At 35.0% G+C, this 17,499-nt stretch overlaps 2 protein-coding genes across 10 annotated transcripts; one reads left to right on the top strand and one right to left on the bottom strand.

The window, feature by feature from the left end:
• Positions 1–119: 119 nt before the first annotated feature.
• On the top strand, positions 120–10,460 carry LOC143907970 (gustatory receptor for sugar taste 64f). 8 transcript variants are annotated; one of them, XR_013260014.1, is made up of 13 exons: positions 4,144–4,388; positions 4,846–4,913; positions 4,994–5,141; positions 5,263–5,381; positions 5,471–5,665; positions 5,957–6,066; positions 6,253–6,423; positions 6,627–6,781; positions 7,082–7,244; positions 7,579–7,668; positions 8,029–8,234; positions 8,703–8,754; positions 8,971–9,445. XR_013260014.1 is itself a non-coding variant. In XM_077425137.1 (12 exons), exons 2-12 carry the CDS (start codon positions 2,663–2,665, stop codon positions 8,128–8,130), a joined length of 1,410 nt encoding a protein of 469 aa, XP_077281263.1. In that variant the 5' UTR covers positions 120–2,142; positions 2,587–2,662; the 3' UTR covers positions 8,131–8,686. The 8 variants fall into 8 exon arrangements, 5 of the variants coding, with proteins under 5 accessions (XP_077281263.1, XP_077281264.1, XP_077281265.1 ...); XM_077425137.1 differs by lacking the exons at positions 4,144–4,388; positions 8,703–8,754; positions 8,971–9,445 and adding exons at positions 120–2,142; positions 2,587–2,751 and having other exon boundaries at positions 8,029–8,686; XR_013260015.1 differs by lacking the exon at positions 8,703–8,754.
• Positions 9,579–17,387, bottom strand: LOC143907969 (gustatory receptor for sugar taste 64f). 2 transcript variants are annotated; one of them, XM_077425133.1, is made up of 10 exons: positions 15,659–17,387; positions 13,394–14,442; positions 12,919–13,150; positions 12,392–12,527; positions 11,624–11,826; positions 11,167–11,258; positions 10,841–11,058; positions 10,321–10,489; positions 10,044–10,133; positions 9,579–9,816 (listed from the first exon to the last, which is right to left on the bottom strand). In XM_077425133.1, exons 2-10 carry the CDS (start codon positions 13,637–13,639, stop codon positions 9,751–9,753), a joined length of 1,452 nt encoding a protein of 483 aa, XP_077281259.1. In that variant the 5' UTR covers positions 13,640–14,442; positions 15,659–17,387; the 3' UTR covers positions 9,579–9,750. The 2 variants fall into 2 exon arrangements, with proteins under 2 accessions (XP_077281259.1, XP_077281260.1); XM_077425134.1 differs by having other exon boundaries at positions 13,394–13,610.
• Positions 17,388–17,499: the final 112 nt, after the last annotated feature.

Raw genomic sequence — 17,499 nt, 5'->3', positions numbered from 1 at the left:
ACCTGACCATTTCCCTATGCCTGTAACGTGGAAGATATTTTTTGTCTTTTCGGGGATTGTGTAGTTGGGGCTGAGCGTTTCGTTTCGTTTCGTTTTTAGTTATCATCGGAAATTTTTCGATCTCAACTGAGATAAAGCGATTTATTAGATTTGACGACAAATCGCTTAATTATACTTTATCACGCTTATTTATTATTATTATATTTTACCGCCGTAAAAACACTTCTCTTATAACATTTTCTTTTACAAAAAATCTGACGTAAAGTATAAGCCGAAAAAAAGACGGCACCATGTGTTGCACGAATATAATTCCAAACACGCATTTATCTAAATTAAAATTGTGTTACGATGTAAAGAATGATATTTCCGGTAAAAAATGTCTGGAGCGAAGCAAGTATAGATAAGGGGCTTTCCGAGAGGAGACAGAAGTTAGATAAACTTTTTTCCTCCCCAAGGTATGTATCGGTATGGCGTAACGCGGACACGTTTCAACGTGGTGACGGCGGTCGACGTTATCGCGAGGTGCCCCCTCGAACAGTTGCGGCCATTAAACGACGAGGTGGTCTCGCGGTAAGCGCGAATCTATCGGCTCTCGCGTGCATATGTATAAAGGGAGGATATTAAAGTAGGCCGCGGTCTGCGGGACGAGCCGCAGCATGCGCTTGCATATACGGAAAGTATGCGCGCATACTGTGCCACGCATCGGGGAGACGGTGGCAGGTGTGGCGGGACAATGGGAAAATTCCGTTTGCACAGCTTGTCAGGAAGACGAGACCGTCCACGTGCGCGTCGTCCGGGAAAATGCCCGTGAGAGGACAGGACAAAGACGGCACCGTCGTATATGGCGTCTATACGCGCGAGGGGTGAAAGGGAGAGAGAGAGAGAGAGCGCGCCGGATGATCCGTTTCAATGACGAGAGCTCGACGTCCTCCGCAAAATATGGTGAACTACCGCCGATACCGCGGTTGCTGTTTCCGCACTTTTTAAATGTCGCATATAAAATATTCATCTTAAAAAGAGGAAGAATATAATAGAATCTCTGGCCGGAAAAATCTGTTTCGCATAAATAAAGGTCTCATCGTTACATCGAACTTGAACTAGCTCATTCTTTAATTTTTACGCGAATCGTCACATTTTAATGCGTTTCTTTCTCTTATTTTTGTTAATTTATTTATCCTCATAGACGAATTTTTTTTTTAACAAAATTGTAGTATTGACTGTTGGTTTTCCTATAATGCAAATAAAAAAGAAAAAAGAAAGAATATAATAAATCGCGCCGAAAAATCTGTTTCATAAACAAAGTCCTGCGTTATTCGAGCGCTTATCAGTTTCGCGAGTCCCGACAGGTGCATCCTTGATGGGCGAGAGTGAAAGGTATGATGGATGCACACTCTCATTTGATATATATAACAGGTCGTCAGAGACGTTGATTAAACAGTGTAAAAACTCGCGTTTCCACGTGTGTTTCTAATCTTGAGGGTTGACGTTTTCCGCGAAGCGGCTATCATCGCTCACCGTAGTTCTTCTTTATCGCACAGTCTAGGTTGCCATTATACGATTAAAAAACGATTAAACGCGTCTAATGCAATTACTCGATAATATATTTACTTGTTTCACACGTGTAGGTACTCGGAGATTTAACACCCTGATTTGCACCTATAATATTCTATCTCATTTTATAGATGAGATTAGAATATAAATGCAGCGACATATTCTGTCGAACTTATCGTTCATAACGTTCGAGCTTTCCTCGGAAAATCTCTTTGTCAAGAAAATCGTACGATCAGCCGGAAGTGTGTATGCGTAAACACGCGTGTTCAAATTTGAGAGGGCGAATTGCGAATGCAAATTGCAAACGCCAAGTTGAGTACCTCTTTGTTACGTGCGACAATGAATGCAGTTCGTGTCAGGTGCGTCAAATCGCTACACACAGGTACGAAAACCGCTACAAACGCGCGTTGGAAGCTGTTATTTCTCCGGCCTATGCAAGCAAAGATTATATGCGGGATAGAGACAATAAAGCGCATAAGTTATAGGGGCTCCCACCACGACTGTCAGTGTACGTCTGAACGCGCGGGCGACATTGTTTTGCGACTCGCGGCTCTTATTGTCTCCTACCTATTCCGCTTCGTAAAAAAACATGTAAATTAAAAGAGATCGACGAAATTTTATTTTGTAAATTAACGTTGCGCTCGGAAATAATTTATCGCTTCTTTGCAAAATGCCGAAAGGATTTATAATCCTTCTCCTTTTTCTAAACTTTGAGCTTTAATTCGAGAACTTTAATTCGGTTCATTTCTCAATATTTTTCGCTAGATTGAGAACTCAATTTCACAAAAAATTGATTTTTGTCAATTCATTTCAACGCGCCCCATTTCATGTACTTTGTAGAAAATATAAGTGAAATTTTGCTTGTCATGGTATATATATAATTCCATCTTCGATATATATCTTTGTGAAGGTGATTCTGGCCAATGTCTCGCAATCATTTGTCGAAGTTGTTTTTCAAACGCGTTCTCAATTAGGTTACGCGTAGCAACTCGTTTGTAGAATCTCGTACAGAAATGTGTGTCGACCTGTCTTTAGGAGGAAACTGAGAAACGTTGATGAAACCGTCAGCGATGTCCGTCATTAGGAAAATTTTAACACATACTTAACAGAGATGGATGAGAATAAAAGAAATGTCACCGATATGCCTTATCCTCAGTGGACTATTGAAAAGTCTCGGCGTTCTCTCACGATTAATGTTCGGTAAGTAACATAAATTGTATATATCGAATTCCGCGATGTACTTATTTGTTTTGCTATATCAGCTATATGAACAGCATTTCGAAAGTATGTTAAATCAGAGTACCAACTTAAAAGTTATTTTATAACAGAGTAAGCGAGAAATTAAAATTCATCACTCGGGTACTCGAGCGCACGATATTTGATCCGGATATTTTTATTTAACGTTTAGCTGAAGACGGGGTTCGACCGATTTAATTTAATCTTTTTTAATAGGGTAAACGTAGCAAAAACGAAACTCTTAGGCACGACAAGACCGAGCGAACCTGGCTAACGAGCACTCTGCATAATAAAAATCGATTTATCAATTATGATTCGCAAATAAACGCCCTTTCTTCAACAAAGACGACTGTGCGCAAACATTTCAATTTAATGATCAGAGCATTCTCGGCTAATGGTCGCGCAATTCACGAAACCCATGTTGAAATTAATCGTGACTACTAATACTGATCTTTGTTCTTGTTATGTGATATGGACATTACATGATTACTTTCGTCGATGTCTGCCATTTTTTAATTTTAACACATCGTTATGTGTGAAGATGTCTTTATTATATTATTATAATACTGAGATTTTATCAGATATATTATTATGTCATTCTATTCTATAATCTATTTTTAATCGCGTATTAAAAACAAAAGCCACGCGATACAAGTTGTTCCGAGCTGTTTTTACACAAGTTTTGCGTGCCGAGGTTTCCTCACTTTGACTTGTCGATTAGTTGATCTTTTATTCCAAAGTCTGAGATGATCGATCGTTGAGTATGACGTCAGGCTAATTATTTAAACGATCATATCACGACTATACGAGCACGCTTTCACCGCGCCATTATTCTATAGAAAGATTTTCATATGAAAAATATATGAAAGTTTATGCGGAACTACTTTATTTTGCGTAGCACGCAAGATAACATGTTTTTCTATTTAATAATTACTATTTAATATAATAAAGTATTTTTTTAAAAGGCAGATTTTGTTTGTTACGTAAATAAAATATTTTATAATATTCAAGAGTGAAAGATTCTGAAGAAGTTCTGTAATCTATATACCTAAAAGTTTGAAATTAATAAATACGTAAAGCAATTTAATTTGTAACTACCCTTCCTCGAACTTAAAAACAGCTAGGAAATAAAGCAGCAATAAAAAATATAACGATTATACGAATTCTCTTCACTATCTTCGACACTGTCAAAGAGAAAAGTAAGTAAGAATTGTATCTTTTTGCGATCGATAAATCGAGGATGATAATAATTTGGAGGTAGGTCGAATCTCCAAAATTCTTGAGAATTAGACGCGCGACGAATTATAAATTTAATTACTTTCCAATGTCGTGACGATGACGTCAGAGTTTGCGCGTGTTTCTCCCTCTCCGTGCACGGGCGCGAGTTCCTCGCGCCTCGTTGTCGAGGACGAGGCCTCAGCAGCCCCGAGTTTCCACTGGCTGTCCGAAGTGGACATTTATTGAACCTGCGATGTTTATAAAGCTCCCTCCGTCCTGCCACCTCGCCGTATGATAAAGTTCAGAAATAACGAGTTCTATCTTCTGTCCGTCATGCGATCGTGTTCTGTGCACACCGTAACTCGTGGCGTGCCCCGTGCAAGGTGCGTTTCCGAGTGATAAAATCTCCTGCGTCGAGAAAAGAAAAATCGTGCTCGATTAATTTGGTGCAAATGGGTATTAAGCGAAGTTAGAAAACCACGAGGGAGAGGAAGCAAAACTCATATATCTTTTGTAAATGGATGAAATTAATTAATTGAATAATAATGGGCTCGTATTCTTCACTTGCCGAGAAATATCTTAATATTGAAAAAAAATCTCAAATATACGAATTGTCTCGCTTTCTTTGCTTCAAAAAATAATAAATCTTAAACGTTATTTGGTACACGTTGAAAGTGTGATCGATGAGGCACTCCTGACTAAAAAAAAAATGCATATTTTTATTCATTAAACTCACCACGTTTTTAAAAAAATACGAATTATTCGATTAGACGATTCTGCAAGCAGCACAATGGAATATCGCGGTGGATATACCCACAGAGTAAGAGCAATTCTTTTCAGATCGCCCAAGAGCAGCCTGCGCAACAGCAGGTTCGATCCTATGAAGACCGACATAGTGATGCCCGAAAGTAAGTTCGGCCTCGATCCGATTACGCAATTTCCTGACACCTGGGGAATTAATTTACTATGTCGCTGTGACGAATTTTAGTGCTGGCACCCGTCGTGCCCCCGTCAGATACCTTCAACCCTTCCACCGATAGTCTGCACGCGGCCATGAGACCGATTATTATGCTGGCCCAATGCTTCTCCATGTTTCCGGTGTGCGGTGTCAATAAGCCGGACGCCTCGTACCTTCGGTAGGCGAAAACGAACAGTTTGCGATTGTCTAATCGAGTTTAATTTGCTCTTTCAATTTTTTTTTGTGATTTTTTAATTATCCCGATCGGAGCTCTCACGAGCCTTATGAATGTCCTGCAGATTTACATGGCGCAATCCGAAAATCTTGTACACGCTAATCGGTTTTCTGGGGGTGTCGCTCGTGTCGATCGGCAACATCCTGCGTTTGTTCTTATCGGGGTTAAATTCTACAAAAATGAGTAAGTCAGCCTCGTTTGTAAGCAACGTTGGATTTAGGCAGTTATAGTTTGCTGTTTCTATAAGCGATACTTATCTAAAATACTATCAGCGACTTTCGTTTTCTACGTCACGGCGATGGTGACTACCATCATGTTCGTACGGCTGGCGATGCAGTGGCCTTGTCTAGCGTTAACTTGGGAAAAACTGGAACGCGAATTTACTTCGAGACATCGGCGGATTTCGAAGACCACTCTCGCAATTCGTTTCAAAATCGTAACCGCCGTTGTCATGTTACTCGCGTTAGGTGAGTGCTATAATCGTAATAAACAAGATGAGGATTACTAAAATAAGGATTCTAACTGAATTGACTTTTTGTAAAAGAAGAAATAAAATTTAGAATTATAAAATACATTTACTTTAGAAATAAAATTACATTAACGTGACCTAATTTCTCTCGTTGATAAGTTACACGTTCATTTTTATCCAGTATACTCTTGCTATTTCGAACGTCAAAGTTACATGTCAGTTAAGTAAAAATATATATTGAAATTTCGCGTAACACGAATGTGAATTTATTTTAAATATTTTTATGCAGTGGAACACAGTGCCGCTGTGCTTTCTGCGTACATCAGTGCAATCGAATGCGCAGCGTATCGCGGTGAAACGGACGTTGTCGGTACTTATTTTCAATCGCAATTCCCTCAGGTAATATACTGGATACACTTAATTCGTAATTTTACCGCATTTTCGAGTCAGATCCATTTTCAAACGTTAAAAAACGCGTTTTGTGCTTCTCTTTTTCTCTGTAAGAAATTCTTTAAAGCACAAGATGAAAAAATGTAGATTCGTGTGCTCAGCATGTAATATCGTTGATTGGTCAACTTTATACAGATCTTCACAATAATATCCTACAGTCTTTGGAAGGGGATCATGGTTGAAACTATAAATATCCTCAGCACATTCTCGTGGAACTTCGTCGATCTGTTTCTTATTCTAATCAGCATAGCTTTGGCGGACCAGTTCAGGCAACTAAACAGTCGCCTCTATTCGATACGGGGAAAGGTATAGTGCAAATTATTATATGACATTTACCTTTTCCTGTGAAAACATTAATGATCCATGCACGTATCAATATCCCTTATTTAAGTTGTCGCATTTTAATTGTCAATCTAATGTGATATATTAATACAAGAAAACAATCGTTTATTACGATGTAAAAATTTGTGCTTCTATTAACAACTCGTCGCTGTTATCTTGTTATTAAGGCGATGCCAGAATGGTGGTGGGCCGAAGCCAGGAGTGACTATAATCACTTAGCGACTCTTACGCGCAGGGTGGACTGTCACATCTCGAGCATCGTGCTTCTGTCCTTTGCTACAGATTTGTACTTCATCTGTATCCAATTGCTGTTCTCCTTCAAGTATACTTTCCATCTAACACTTTAATATTACGTAACAGTTTTTCTTTAAATATAATAATATATACCTACATCGAATTTTTTAGAAACTACTAAAATTTTTATTTATGCTTATAAATGTAACATAATATTTAGACTTATATTTAAATTAATATTCACGATGTGTGTGTGTTATCAATTTTGTGCCAATATTAGTTTTGTTCGCAAGAAAGTTTTATAAAGTTTTATATCAGAACTTTATACGTCATGAGAGTTTCTAGGTGAAGTAGATCGCATAAAGTTTTGCACGTATTTTTCAAACAGTCCAATACGCGGTATCGTGCGGAAGATCTACTTTTGCTTTTCCTTCGGCTTTCTGTTGGCGAGGACAACAGCGGTATCCCTGTACGCAGCTTCCGTTCACGACGAGTCCCGTCTGCCGGCACCGATTTTGTACAGCGTCTCTGGTTCTAGTTACAGCAACGAGGTTCGTCTCGAGAGAAATATTATTATATAGTCTAGATCGATTAATATCTGTATAAACTGACGCGCGATAATCCGAGAGAGAGAGAGAGAGCTCTAACAATAAGTAAAAATCTAATATCTTTAAACATGTATCTTCTTGGTACATTATTAATATATTAGAAATTTTTTTTATTAAAGAAAAGTTTCCCTTTTTTTATGATCAAGAAACTTACGGGGGTTTGAAAGATTATACGATGTCGGTTACGAGAAGAAAATAACGAATGCTATTTATGTAAGAGTTAATTTTCTCGATCGCTCTTCTACTTACACATAAGTTAGCACGTAAATTTGCGCAGGTCTCAAGATTCTTGACGCAAGTAACGACGGATAATATCAGTTTGACAGGAATGAAATTCTTCTCCGTGACGAGAGGCCTTGTGTTAACCGTAAGTACGATAATTAGATACGCTAAGTATAACTTATTTAGGCTTAATTTTATTTGACTAAAATCCGAGCTAAAATCACACTTATCGCGCTGCGCGAAGTATTGTTAATTATTCGTACTTTCTCAATTATTTTTGGGTACCACTCATTCGATGTATTACTTCGATCTATTACACGTTTATCTTTTAAAAAAATTTTTGTAAATATATTTATTTGCTATAAAAATTGTATACTCAATTTAACTGATTAATGAAAGCTGAATATTGTTGAAATATCGTTATTAAAACGAGATTTAAATTAATTTTAAATAATAATTATGAAATATGTTTAATACGTCATTCCGATTATGAATGACGGTTCAGGTTGCTGGAACCATCGTGACTTATGAACTGGTTCTGGTACAATTTAACTCCGTCCAGCAGGTGGATCAGTCGAATATAACGAACGTTTGCGAGGTGAGGTAGAGGGTTTTCGAAAAGATTTTTAAGGATTTCGACCACCTATAATCTGCTTCTGCATCTGCAAATCATACGAGTTTAGAAAAATGTGCAATAGTATATTTTATCGTGTAAGTACAACTTGTACCGCGCTCTTACACTTCACAAACTTCTTTACTTATCTATTCTAGCACTCTTACATTTTTAACAGCTAATTCAACGAGATTAATTCACCGTTTCGCAGTTTGCTTGTTTCATGAACAATTGGATTTGACTTTTGCTAAATCTTTTATGCTTCGTACATAGAAACTTTCTATCATTTGGAAGCTGCTGCGACATAACTTCAGACTATTTAATTGAAATTTACCGATCTGTTTCATTTACATATCTATATCTATCGCTATATCATCTATGTCTGTATCACTGTATTGACTACACAAATCGCACAATTCTATTATAATAAATGCTATCATTAAATAAATTTTAAACTGCATTACATCGTTGCATTTTATTATGGAAACTTTCTGATTCTTCCCCTCTTTTGTAACCAATTTCCTCAAACTTGCTTTTCATCTTATATTTTGTAATATTTTATATAGGTACCATGAAATTTTCGCTGGATTCCAGTCATTTATTTTCACATTGCTTGTGGTAATTTTTCTGCAGTTTTACGTAAGATAAGTATGCATGCGAATTATGCTGTGACGCAAATAAGGTTTTTTTTTTAATGCAATATATTATTTTTACTTTCCCCATAATATATTTCTTTCTCTCTCTTTCTATCTCTTTCTATCTCTCTCTTTCGCAATGTATTTCTTACTTATTATTTTTGCATGATTTTATTTCTTGATTTATTTTTTGTTCTAGTCTGTGTGTGTCCAGATGTATTAATCCAATATAGTCTGGAGGAAAGCAAAAAGGATGTTTCACCAGCGTTAAATTTAATATTATTGTTTTATAAGACAATATATATACCGCACTTGTACATTTAGATGCGGAGGACACATCGTCATCTACAGGAATGGATCAAAGGCACATACAAATGTATTTTTGTCTGTTTATGATGTATATTGCAATAATTTTGTATAAACGTTATCTGTGTGAACAATAAACTAAAAATATTCAAATATAATAGTTAAGAATCTTGTACAGAATATATATTATGTTTTAAAGAATTATATTTACGTAGAAATAGTATCAGAGATTGAAAGATATTATTAAAACCTAAAGCACATTGAATCTTTAACTTTATACCTGAACGTAAATGTAAGATAAGACGAACAATACACTTATATAATTATGAAAATTTACTTTAATTATTGAAAATAGCTCGGCATCATATTGTGAATATGTATTGAAAAATATATTGAATAATTATAGCTACATTTTTTTGCGATAAAAAATAACCATGTTCTTGTTACAATAAATATTCCTTGCATTATTGTCCTTGCAAAATACATTTTTTTAAAATAGTATATAATTGCAGAAATAGCAACATTTAGTACAAATTGCGAGGAGATGATAATGTCTAGGATGATTTTTTAATTTCAATGAATACAAATACTTTATTACCTTATATAATCTAGTTTGTAACAGTTTGCCTGTCGGCGACGTTACATTGTTACATATACATTGTTACATATATACTTAATTTTTTATTGAGACGTTAAATTGTAGCAACACAACTTCGTACGTTACAATTGCACCAGCCACCTGTACATGAATTTGAAAAAGATTATTCTCATGTAAAGATATCGAACATCATGAAAACAATGATATAAACAAATATTAATTAAATCTTTTTCGCTTCCAATGCCATTAATACGTATCAGATAAATCAAGTAATTCATGAAATTCACTTTACTTTATGTATATCCTTAGTCTGTATTTTTATCTTATTTTATATGCGTTATCGTGACATTACGTCGATTTGTTCTTACCGCCAACATAAAGTTCCGCGTAATAGAAAAGAATCGCATTCCCGTAAGCATGATGTCATCAGTGGTGAGTAGATATATCAACCTTTCTGTCTGTAAAACAATCGTATGGATTATCATATGTATATATATATATATATAAGAAATTAAGCAAATTAACTAAATAATTTATACAACGCGTTGAGGGATTATGGTATTCGTGAATTGATGAATATGAATTTCAAAAGGGATTATGGTATTTACTGCTTTTTTTTACGTTGATGAAATTGGAATGGTTTACCTCTACATTGTAGGTGGATGCTGAACATGTATACAACAGCGGCAATATTACTTTACTTTGATCATAGATCCTGGCAGCGAGCAGGGTGACGATTACCGTTCTACCGATCAGGAACATAAAAGATCCGAAGAAGTATATATCACTGAGTATGTTAGCATTTTCCGGTTTTCTGTAAGGAAGATAGAATAAAATGAGAATCGCGCGAAATTAGAACTCGAACATTTGCATCACGTTTTAAATTATTAAAGAAGACTTATTATTATTGCGTTATGTTGCATGCAGTTACATTTGCTAAACCAATAGAAAATAAATTTATCGACGAAAGATGTTTTTCGCCGTTGTGAACTTTTCTTCCATCCGAGTCACGCGAAAGAGCAAGTATAATTCTTGCAATGCAGAAATAAAAATGCGTTTATTGGAAGCGTCGACGACTATAATTTTTCTAATTAATGATTAATTCATAATAATAATATTGATTTTGTTGTTGTTTCTTTTCTTTTTCGTCATGTGAAGCACTTACGACAATCCATTGAGTAGCTGTAAACAGATGAAATAAAGATTGTTTCCAAACGACAGGAGAATTATGGGTGCGATATTCTTGTCAGCCTTCTTCACCATGCAACTAAGAGCAGCGTAATCTTCACGCAATCCACACCAGTCTATTGTCCGATGTTTCGATGTAGACCTTATCACTTCCTTGTTCAACGTTTTGTATCTTTCGGCCAAGCCGGTAGCTACCTGGAAACTCAGACCAGAAGATCGAGTTAGTTAATTAGATTGAAAACATTTAGTTCTGAGCAGTTCTAAGTAGAAAAATATGTTCGATCACTTGCAAAGTTTTATTACCAGCATGATGAAAACGTCAGTGAAATTCCACGTGAAAGTCGCAAGTTTGCTGGCGATAAAAATGAAAATGCCGAGTTCAAAGTTATACGTTACTGTAAATAAAAAAGTTTTAAGTTTGCTAAAGTAATCGAGGTTTTTTAACAAATTTGGAAAAAAAGAAACATGCGTTTAAAAAAAAAGTCTTTGGAGAAATGGCTGTAAGTTTAATTACTTTACAGGGATAGTCAAATTGAACTGCTATTAAAAGAAAGCAATTACAATTGAAGAAATTAGAAAATTGCAAATTTGTATAAAAACATAACTATTGAATGCCATTAAAACACTTTGATATTTTTTTACGCAAAGATTGATCAATTAATTTAATTAGGTTACTGTGACATTTTATTCAAAAATTATTTAATTTGTATGCGTACGATGCTTTTAGATCGGCATCTAAATCTAAGAGATCGCTGCTTACATGTCTCCAAGATAAAGGCGTGAGAAGACGTGCAATATATTTGTAGAAAATTTTGAAATGTCGAATTTTCCGAACTGCCGCTCCAGTCGTACTTTGTGGTGTTCACCACGATACTCAATATATGTTCGACAACGGCCATGAGCAGAATAGAAGCGGTTATCGCGTAGAATTTCCAACGGAGCTTCGGTCGTTCCACCTTATTACTGGAAAACCGAAAAATTCCGGTAAATTTACATCGACAGAACTTGTAAGGTGGTGCAAAATTAATCGACTTTAAAGAGAAACATTGTTCAGTGGGATTTCCAAGAAGAAACAATCGATTCTAAAAGACAATGGCTTCAACGCGGTGTCTTTAAACAGTTTAAACATTTACGCCGCTCGAGGCAGATTACAAGCGACGATATCTTTTGATGATGGATGCTACAGATACGCGATCACCGTGCCGTATTTGCTTATCATCGCGTCGCGTAAAAGTCACGGTCGGTCTCGCTCCGCGTGTACTTGGCGCGAAACACTACCGTGTATCTTGATCTGGTACGCGAAAGTTAGATTCATCTATACTATGTAGACACCACCAAACTATGTAGACACGCGCGCGGTATAATATAAATATACGTAATATATATTTAACATATTACGCATATTTATATATATATATATATATATATATATATATATATCATCAAAAAGAGAGAGGGAGAGAGCGCATAATAGTTATAATAATATCGTAATTATCCACAGCCTTTCAAACAATACACTGATATTTACCTGTCTATGAATTGCTCCATAGACCTCCAATTGCGTTGGAGAGTTATCCAATGTGGCGACAGCCAGAAAAAGATTATCAGGCCTATCACGCTGTTCCCATAAAATATCGCGCCTGCCGTAGCAGACGCTATTCCACCTAAAATCCAATCGCATTTAAGAATTGACAGTATACGTTTTGGAAGAAAAAATGTGGAGATAATATGTGATGCGGCTGATATGTCGATGAAAATAAGCAATCTTCCATTTGCATCTATTTTCACATAAATCTTATTCATTGCAGTTTTAAAGTATAAATACTATTCGAGATAAAGTACAAAAGCGAAAAATAATTTTACAATTTTTTTTATTTTCTCTTGTTTTGATTTTATTTCTGGAAAGAGAATCTGCCGAGAATTTCGATTAATTTTACGAGTTAATCCTTTTGCATATCGTTATCCTTCATTATGAAGTAAAGCTGTGTATGTCAGTCTCTAGATAGATGCGGCATATATAGTACTATATAAAGCGTAAAATACTTATTTGTTTACCTTTCACTTCAAAAGTGGTGGAGTTCAGCGTTCTTATCATGTGAATAACCGCCAATACCGCCATAACTAGCACCATCGCGTTTATGAAAACGGCGTAGGCGGTACGAAACGAAAATTTCACGAACTTTAACTGCGCCGGGCTCGGTCTGCATACTCCTGAAACCGGTAGAACTCCAAACAATTGAGCCATCGCTAAAACCGGCCCTATCGCACAGTGGAAGCTCTCTGGATCCTACAAGAGAATTTTTCACTCGATATTACTTTACTTTTATCGCGTGTAATATGAATCTCGAATATATCGACCAACGTAAAAAGTTTTCTTTAAAAAGAAAATGGTTTATTTAATTTTATACTTAACATCTCCACTTTCCTCACTTTCTTTTATATTTTCGCTCATTTTTTTTTTCCGAAGCTTCGAGGAATAAAACTTCTGCGATATGTGAAACGAGCAGTCGAGTCTTTTTACGATACTTACATTGTTGTTCGCGGACAGAGTTTGTTCACTCGGGAAACCATTGTGAAGGAACGGTCGTGGCCTCGACGGAGTCGGAGGACGAGAGTCCGAAAATTGAGTTTCTATCCTGTTCATCTTGTCCTTCCTCTGACGCATCAGGAGCAATGGCAGGATCTTTTTACGAGTCAGGTTTTTCTTAGAACTCGCAGTAAGTATCCGCTTCGTCTTCAACATCATGCTGTAGTCGACGTTTAGTGAACCGCCCATTTCTCATCGCAGAAATACTGATATAATTAAATTGATTATTTCGTAATAATAAAAAAGAAAACGTAAAGTTAAAATTCCCCGACACCTGCGTGTCTCGAAAAAGACATAAATTTATTGTCGAGTTTATTATGCGTGAGCCCATTAGCGACTGTTAAATGTTAATTCGCAACATCGCGATTGATTAAACTGGGAGCGCCTGGAGGGTTTTCCTCATACACGCACAAGTCGCATTATAGAAATTTAAACAAGAGTGAGCGACAGATATAATAATTGTGTTAATTCCCTGTACGCGCATTGAAATGCATTAGTTTAATGCGTTAAAAAAAAATGGATTGATGTGTTCGTTTAAAGTGAACGTGATAGCTCGAACAATTAATTATCGTCGTGTTATATCATCGAATACGAATGAGCCATCGCATTCTGTCATGTAAAAGGGTTGGTCGTTTGTCCAGCGTGGGTATAAACCCGATATGTTGACGCAGACAACCGATTCGCGCGTCAAGTGCAACGTCATTTCACGTTTGTTTATTCTTGAGGAATAACTCTTGTCAAGCGTTATTAAGTGGCTATCGCGAGCAATTTCCGAGGAATATGTCGTCCATAAATTTCCGCTATTAGACCCACGGGAGAAATCATAAAATAGCATATGCGCGCGTCTTTATGCAAACATGACGGAGAGAAAGTGATGGTAATTCATGAATATATGTGTGTGTGGTTACAGCGGTTCTACAGTTTTATAAAAATATTAAAATGTAAAAATAAAAAATCGGGAGTGTAAAAATAAAAAAAATTATGTAAAATATCTGCAAAGAGATAAAATTAATGTCTATTAGAAAATTTATATTTTTATATTTATTATTTATATACTAGCGTTTATTATTTATTGATAATTAGATACATATTTATAATTGAGGATTATTATTTTTTCAAGAAATGCTTATTTAAGGGATGCTCAACAAATTAGACACGACACTGCAACAGTATAGCTCTTCCGTTTCTCTTTTTCTTAAAAAAAAAATCGATAAGTGATATAATGTAAAAATATTACAAATATATTAATATGATATAAAAACATGTAATATTAATATTTTACAATTTTATCTTTGTGTTTATGTTAACTATATATGATATATATATATGTATAGAGATCTACATTTGTTGTTTTGTGAACTCATGAATGTTGGATGTATTATACAAACTCACATATTACATATTTTTCTTATTGAAACTATACATCAAGTTAAATCGATTCTTATCAACCGTTTATTAATTTATCATTAATCTTGGTTCAAAATCGTAAATAATCATCATTTTCAGCGCAGCTGTATATCGAGCTGTTGATGTTGTGTATTTTGTAGTTACAGATCTAATGTGCACACATTGAAATATTGAGGTATTTTAATCGTATTTGCAATTATAATCAATAATTTGACATTCAAAATTATTTATCTGTTTGTCATGAAACAGATATCCAGATAAACATATGTCTACTGTATTTCCCAAATTGATGTCATTCGTGCTCATCAAAAAGCAAAATTTCTGATTTCTTATCAACATTTGTTTACTTCAAGAAAAAAAAAACAAATTTATAATCTACATTTGTATTTAAAATTATAATACAAATATATAAATACTTAAGATCAAGAAGGAGATAACGTTAAAAAAATATTGATTAAATTTGATACCTAAAGTTTATGCATTATATAGAAATGTCGAAACGCGAAAGTGTTAGTATAATAAAAAAAAAATAATATATGTAAAATATACATATACTTCACTGTTTTAAATTATTTCAAATAAATACTTCAGTTCTTTAATTCTGCAATAGTAATAGAATACTTGACAATTATTCAGTTACATTTTAGATTGTTGTTAAAATATCATGGGACATAAAACCGAAAACAAGAAGAAATGACACTTCTGATAAGGATCTCTTTAATTTTTAATTATTTTTTAATTGTTCGAGGTTCTTCGTGGAAACGATACTGTGTCGGGAATTGGGAATCGTAATGTACCTACATGAAATCTTGCTCACCGTGATTCTCGTTACCATGAATGTCATCTGAGGAAAGATGCAGACGATGGGTAAGAAACTAGAAACAGGTGAGTTTCAGCGACAGTCGCGTCTAACCGCCACTCGAGTGTCTCTAACTGCACTAGTGAACAAAGACCGGCTTGAATCAAGATTACATGCGGAGCTGCGCGACGCATGTCCGATCAGATAGTCGGCTATACCACTTACGCGGAGCTTTGCTGACAATGAGAATAAAAAATCCACGTGTACAACACTGATCGTATTGATTGCATTGTTTGCTTTTCTATTTTTTTGCGTAAATTATGAACACCTATTTGTCTTAGGCTCCTTCGAATGTCGCGGGATCAAATGTCCAGCTTGATCAACACCCACTACAGCAGTTTCGGAATTAATTAACGAATTATAAATATGTGGTTTTGTTATTCTAAAATTGGGATATTCAAATCAAAGCGTTAAAATTTTTCGAGTGTTTAATTGAACTTTTAAGGGCCAGTTGTTCCAATCTATTGGTAAACTAACAGTTAAATCATATGTCTATCTTTGTTTAATTTGAAGGAAAAACAAAAGACACGTATATGATTTAACTATTAGTTAGTTTACCAACAGGTTGGAACAACCGCGCGGCCCTAAATTATTTGTACTCTACTGTCTTTCGATCTCTTATTCTGTTCTAGAAAATCTTAAATTCTTTTAAACAATTCAAGGTGAAGCCGAATGAGAGAAGAATAATTAAGAATCAATAAATCTACTTATTATATTTATTACTCTAATTAATGATCGAACAAAATATTTTACGTTCTCTATAAGAAGTTTGATGATCGCAACGCGTTTATTATTAAAATTAGAATATTCGTATAAAAAAAAGTAAATTTATTTATGAATTTCAATTAATTAATGGCTTCATAATTTAAGACCTGAATTTTTGCGTTACGATGGCTTTTTTAAATTTGCCTAAATAGTAGTTTACAATCGTTTGATCAGTACATATTTGCGCTTTGCGATGAGACGAGATAAGCAGTCGTGTCAAAGCGAGTTAGACGCGTTAGAATTAATAAAATATTCAAGGATGCGGTTTGTTCCCGCAAACAGTTATGAGGAATACACTAATAAATGAGATATGAGTAACGAAGGAAAACAGCGAGAACTGTTTACACATAGCATGTACGTCAGCGAATCGATTTCTTCACGAAAAAACATACGTATGCCCGATGTAAAGCCGAATAATTGAAACTAACATATACGCATCATTCTCTGAATAGAAAAGCACGACGAGTTTATATAATATTCTCGATTCGTACAAATCTCAATTTTCATGTATATAAGCTGCGATCGACAGTTAATAAATAACTTTTTACGTGATCCAATATATGTATATCTAGCAATTGATGTATTAAGTTTTCTTTAGCCAGTTAATTCATCGGCTGAATTTATAATTGTACAAAATTTCTTCAATTATTATTCTTTGAGATACATCGATATTCTTTCTCCAGCCGTATTAAATTACGATAACAGAAATCACTTATGTATATTACATAAATCTTTCTTTTCTTCATGCAGTATACATAAATTAATTTCATGTAATGTCATGCACGTTATGCAGTAAATGCATAATTTATTCTGTTTTATATTTTCAGTGTGAAATAATAAATGGTCAAGATTTACAGGTCTATTCAGTAATCCGTCAAGCTAAAAAAGTTCTCGATATATCTTACTAATCTGTACAAATGTGCAGGATACGGTATGGGAAAAAAATTAATTTGTTTCGGCATACATGGGAAAAAAGTTCATGATTTCTCGTTTCTGACGTCACAACATAATAATGTGG

This window comes from Temnothorax americanus, unplaced genomic scaffold (genome assembly GCF_048541705.1).
Source record: "Temnothorax americanus isolate GAGA-0224 unplaced genomic scaffold, ASM4854170v1 Scaffold9, whole genome shotgun sequence".
NCBI lineage: Eukaryota > Metazoa > Arthropoda > Insecta > Hymenoptera > Formicidae > Temnothorax > Temnothorax americanus.
The sequence above is the reverse complement of the archived record's forward strand: the minus strand, read 5'-3'. Positions and strand labels throughout refer to the sequence as shown.

Coding starts and splice junctions, on each gene's coding strand:
- LOC143907970 (XM_077425135.1), top strand. CDS start 4,297: ATGATAAAGTTCAGAAATAACGAGTTCTATCTTCTGTCCGTCATGCGA. Junction 5,382..5,470: donor GTTAAATTCTACAAAAATGA/GTAAGTCAGCCT, acceptor AAATACTATCAG/CGACTTTCGTTTTCTACGTC. Junction 7,669..8,028: donor CGAGAGGCCTTGTGTTAACC/GTAAGTACGATA, acceptor ATGACGGTTCAG/GTTGCTGGAACCATCGTGAC.
- LOC143907969 (XM_077425133.1), bottom strand. CDS start 13,639: ATGGGCGGTTCACTAAACGTCGACTACAGCATGATGTTGAAGACGAAG. Junction 11,259..11,623: donor CGCCTTTATCTTGGAGACAT/GTAAGCAGCGAT, acceptor TTTTATTTACAG/TAACGTATAACTTTGAACTC. Junction 10,134..10,320: donor CATCCACCTACAATGTAGAG/GTAAACCATTCC, acceptor ATTGTTTTACAG/ACAGAAAGGTTGATATATCT.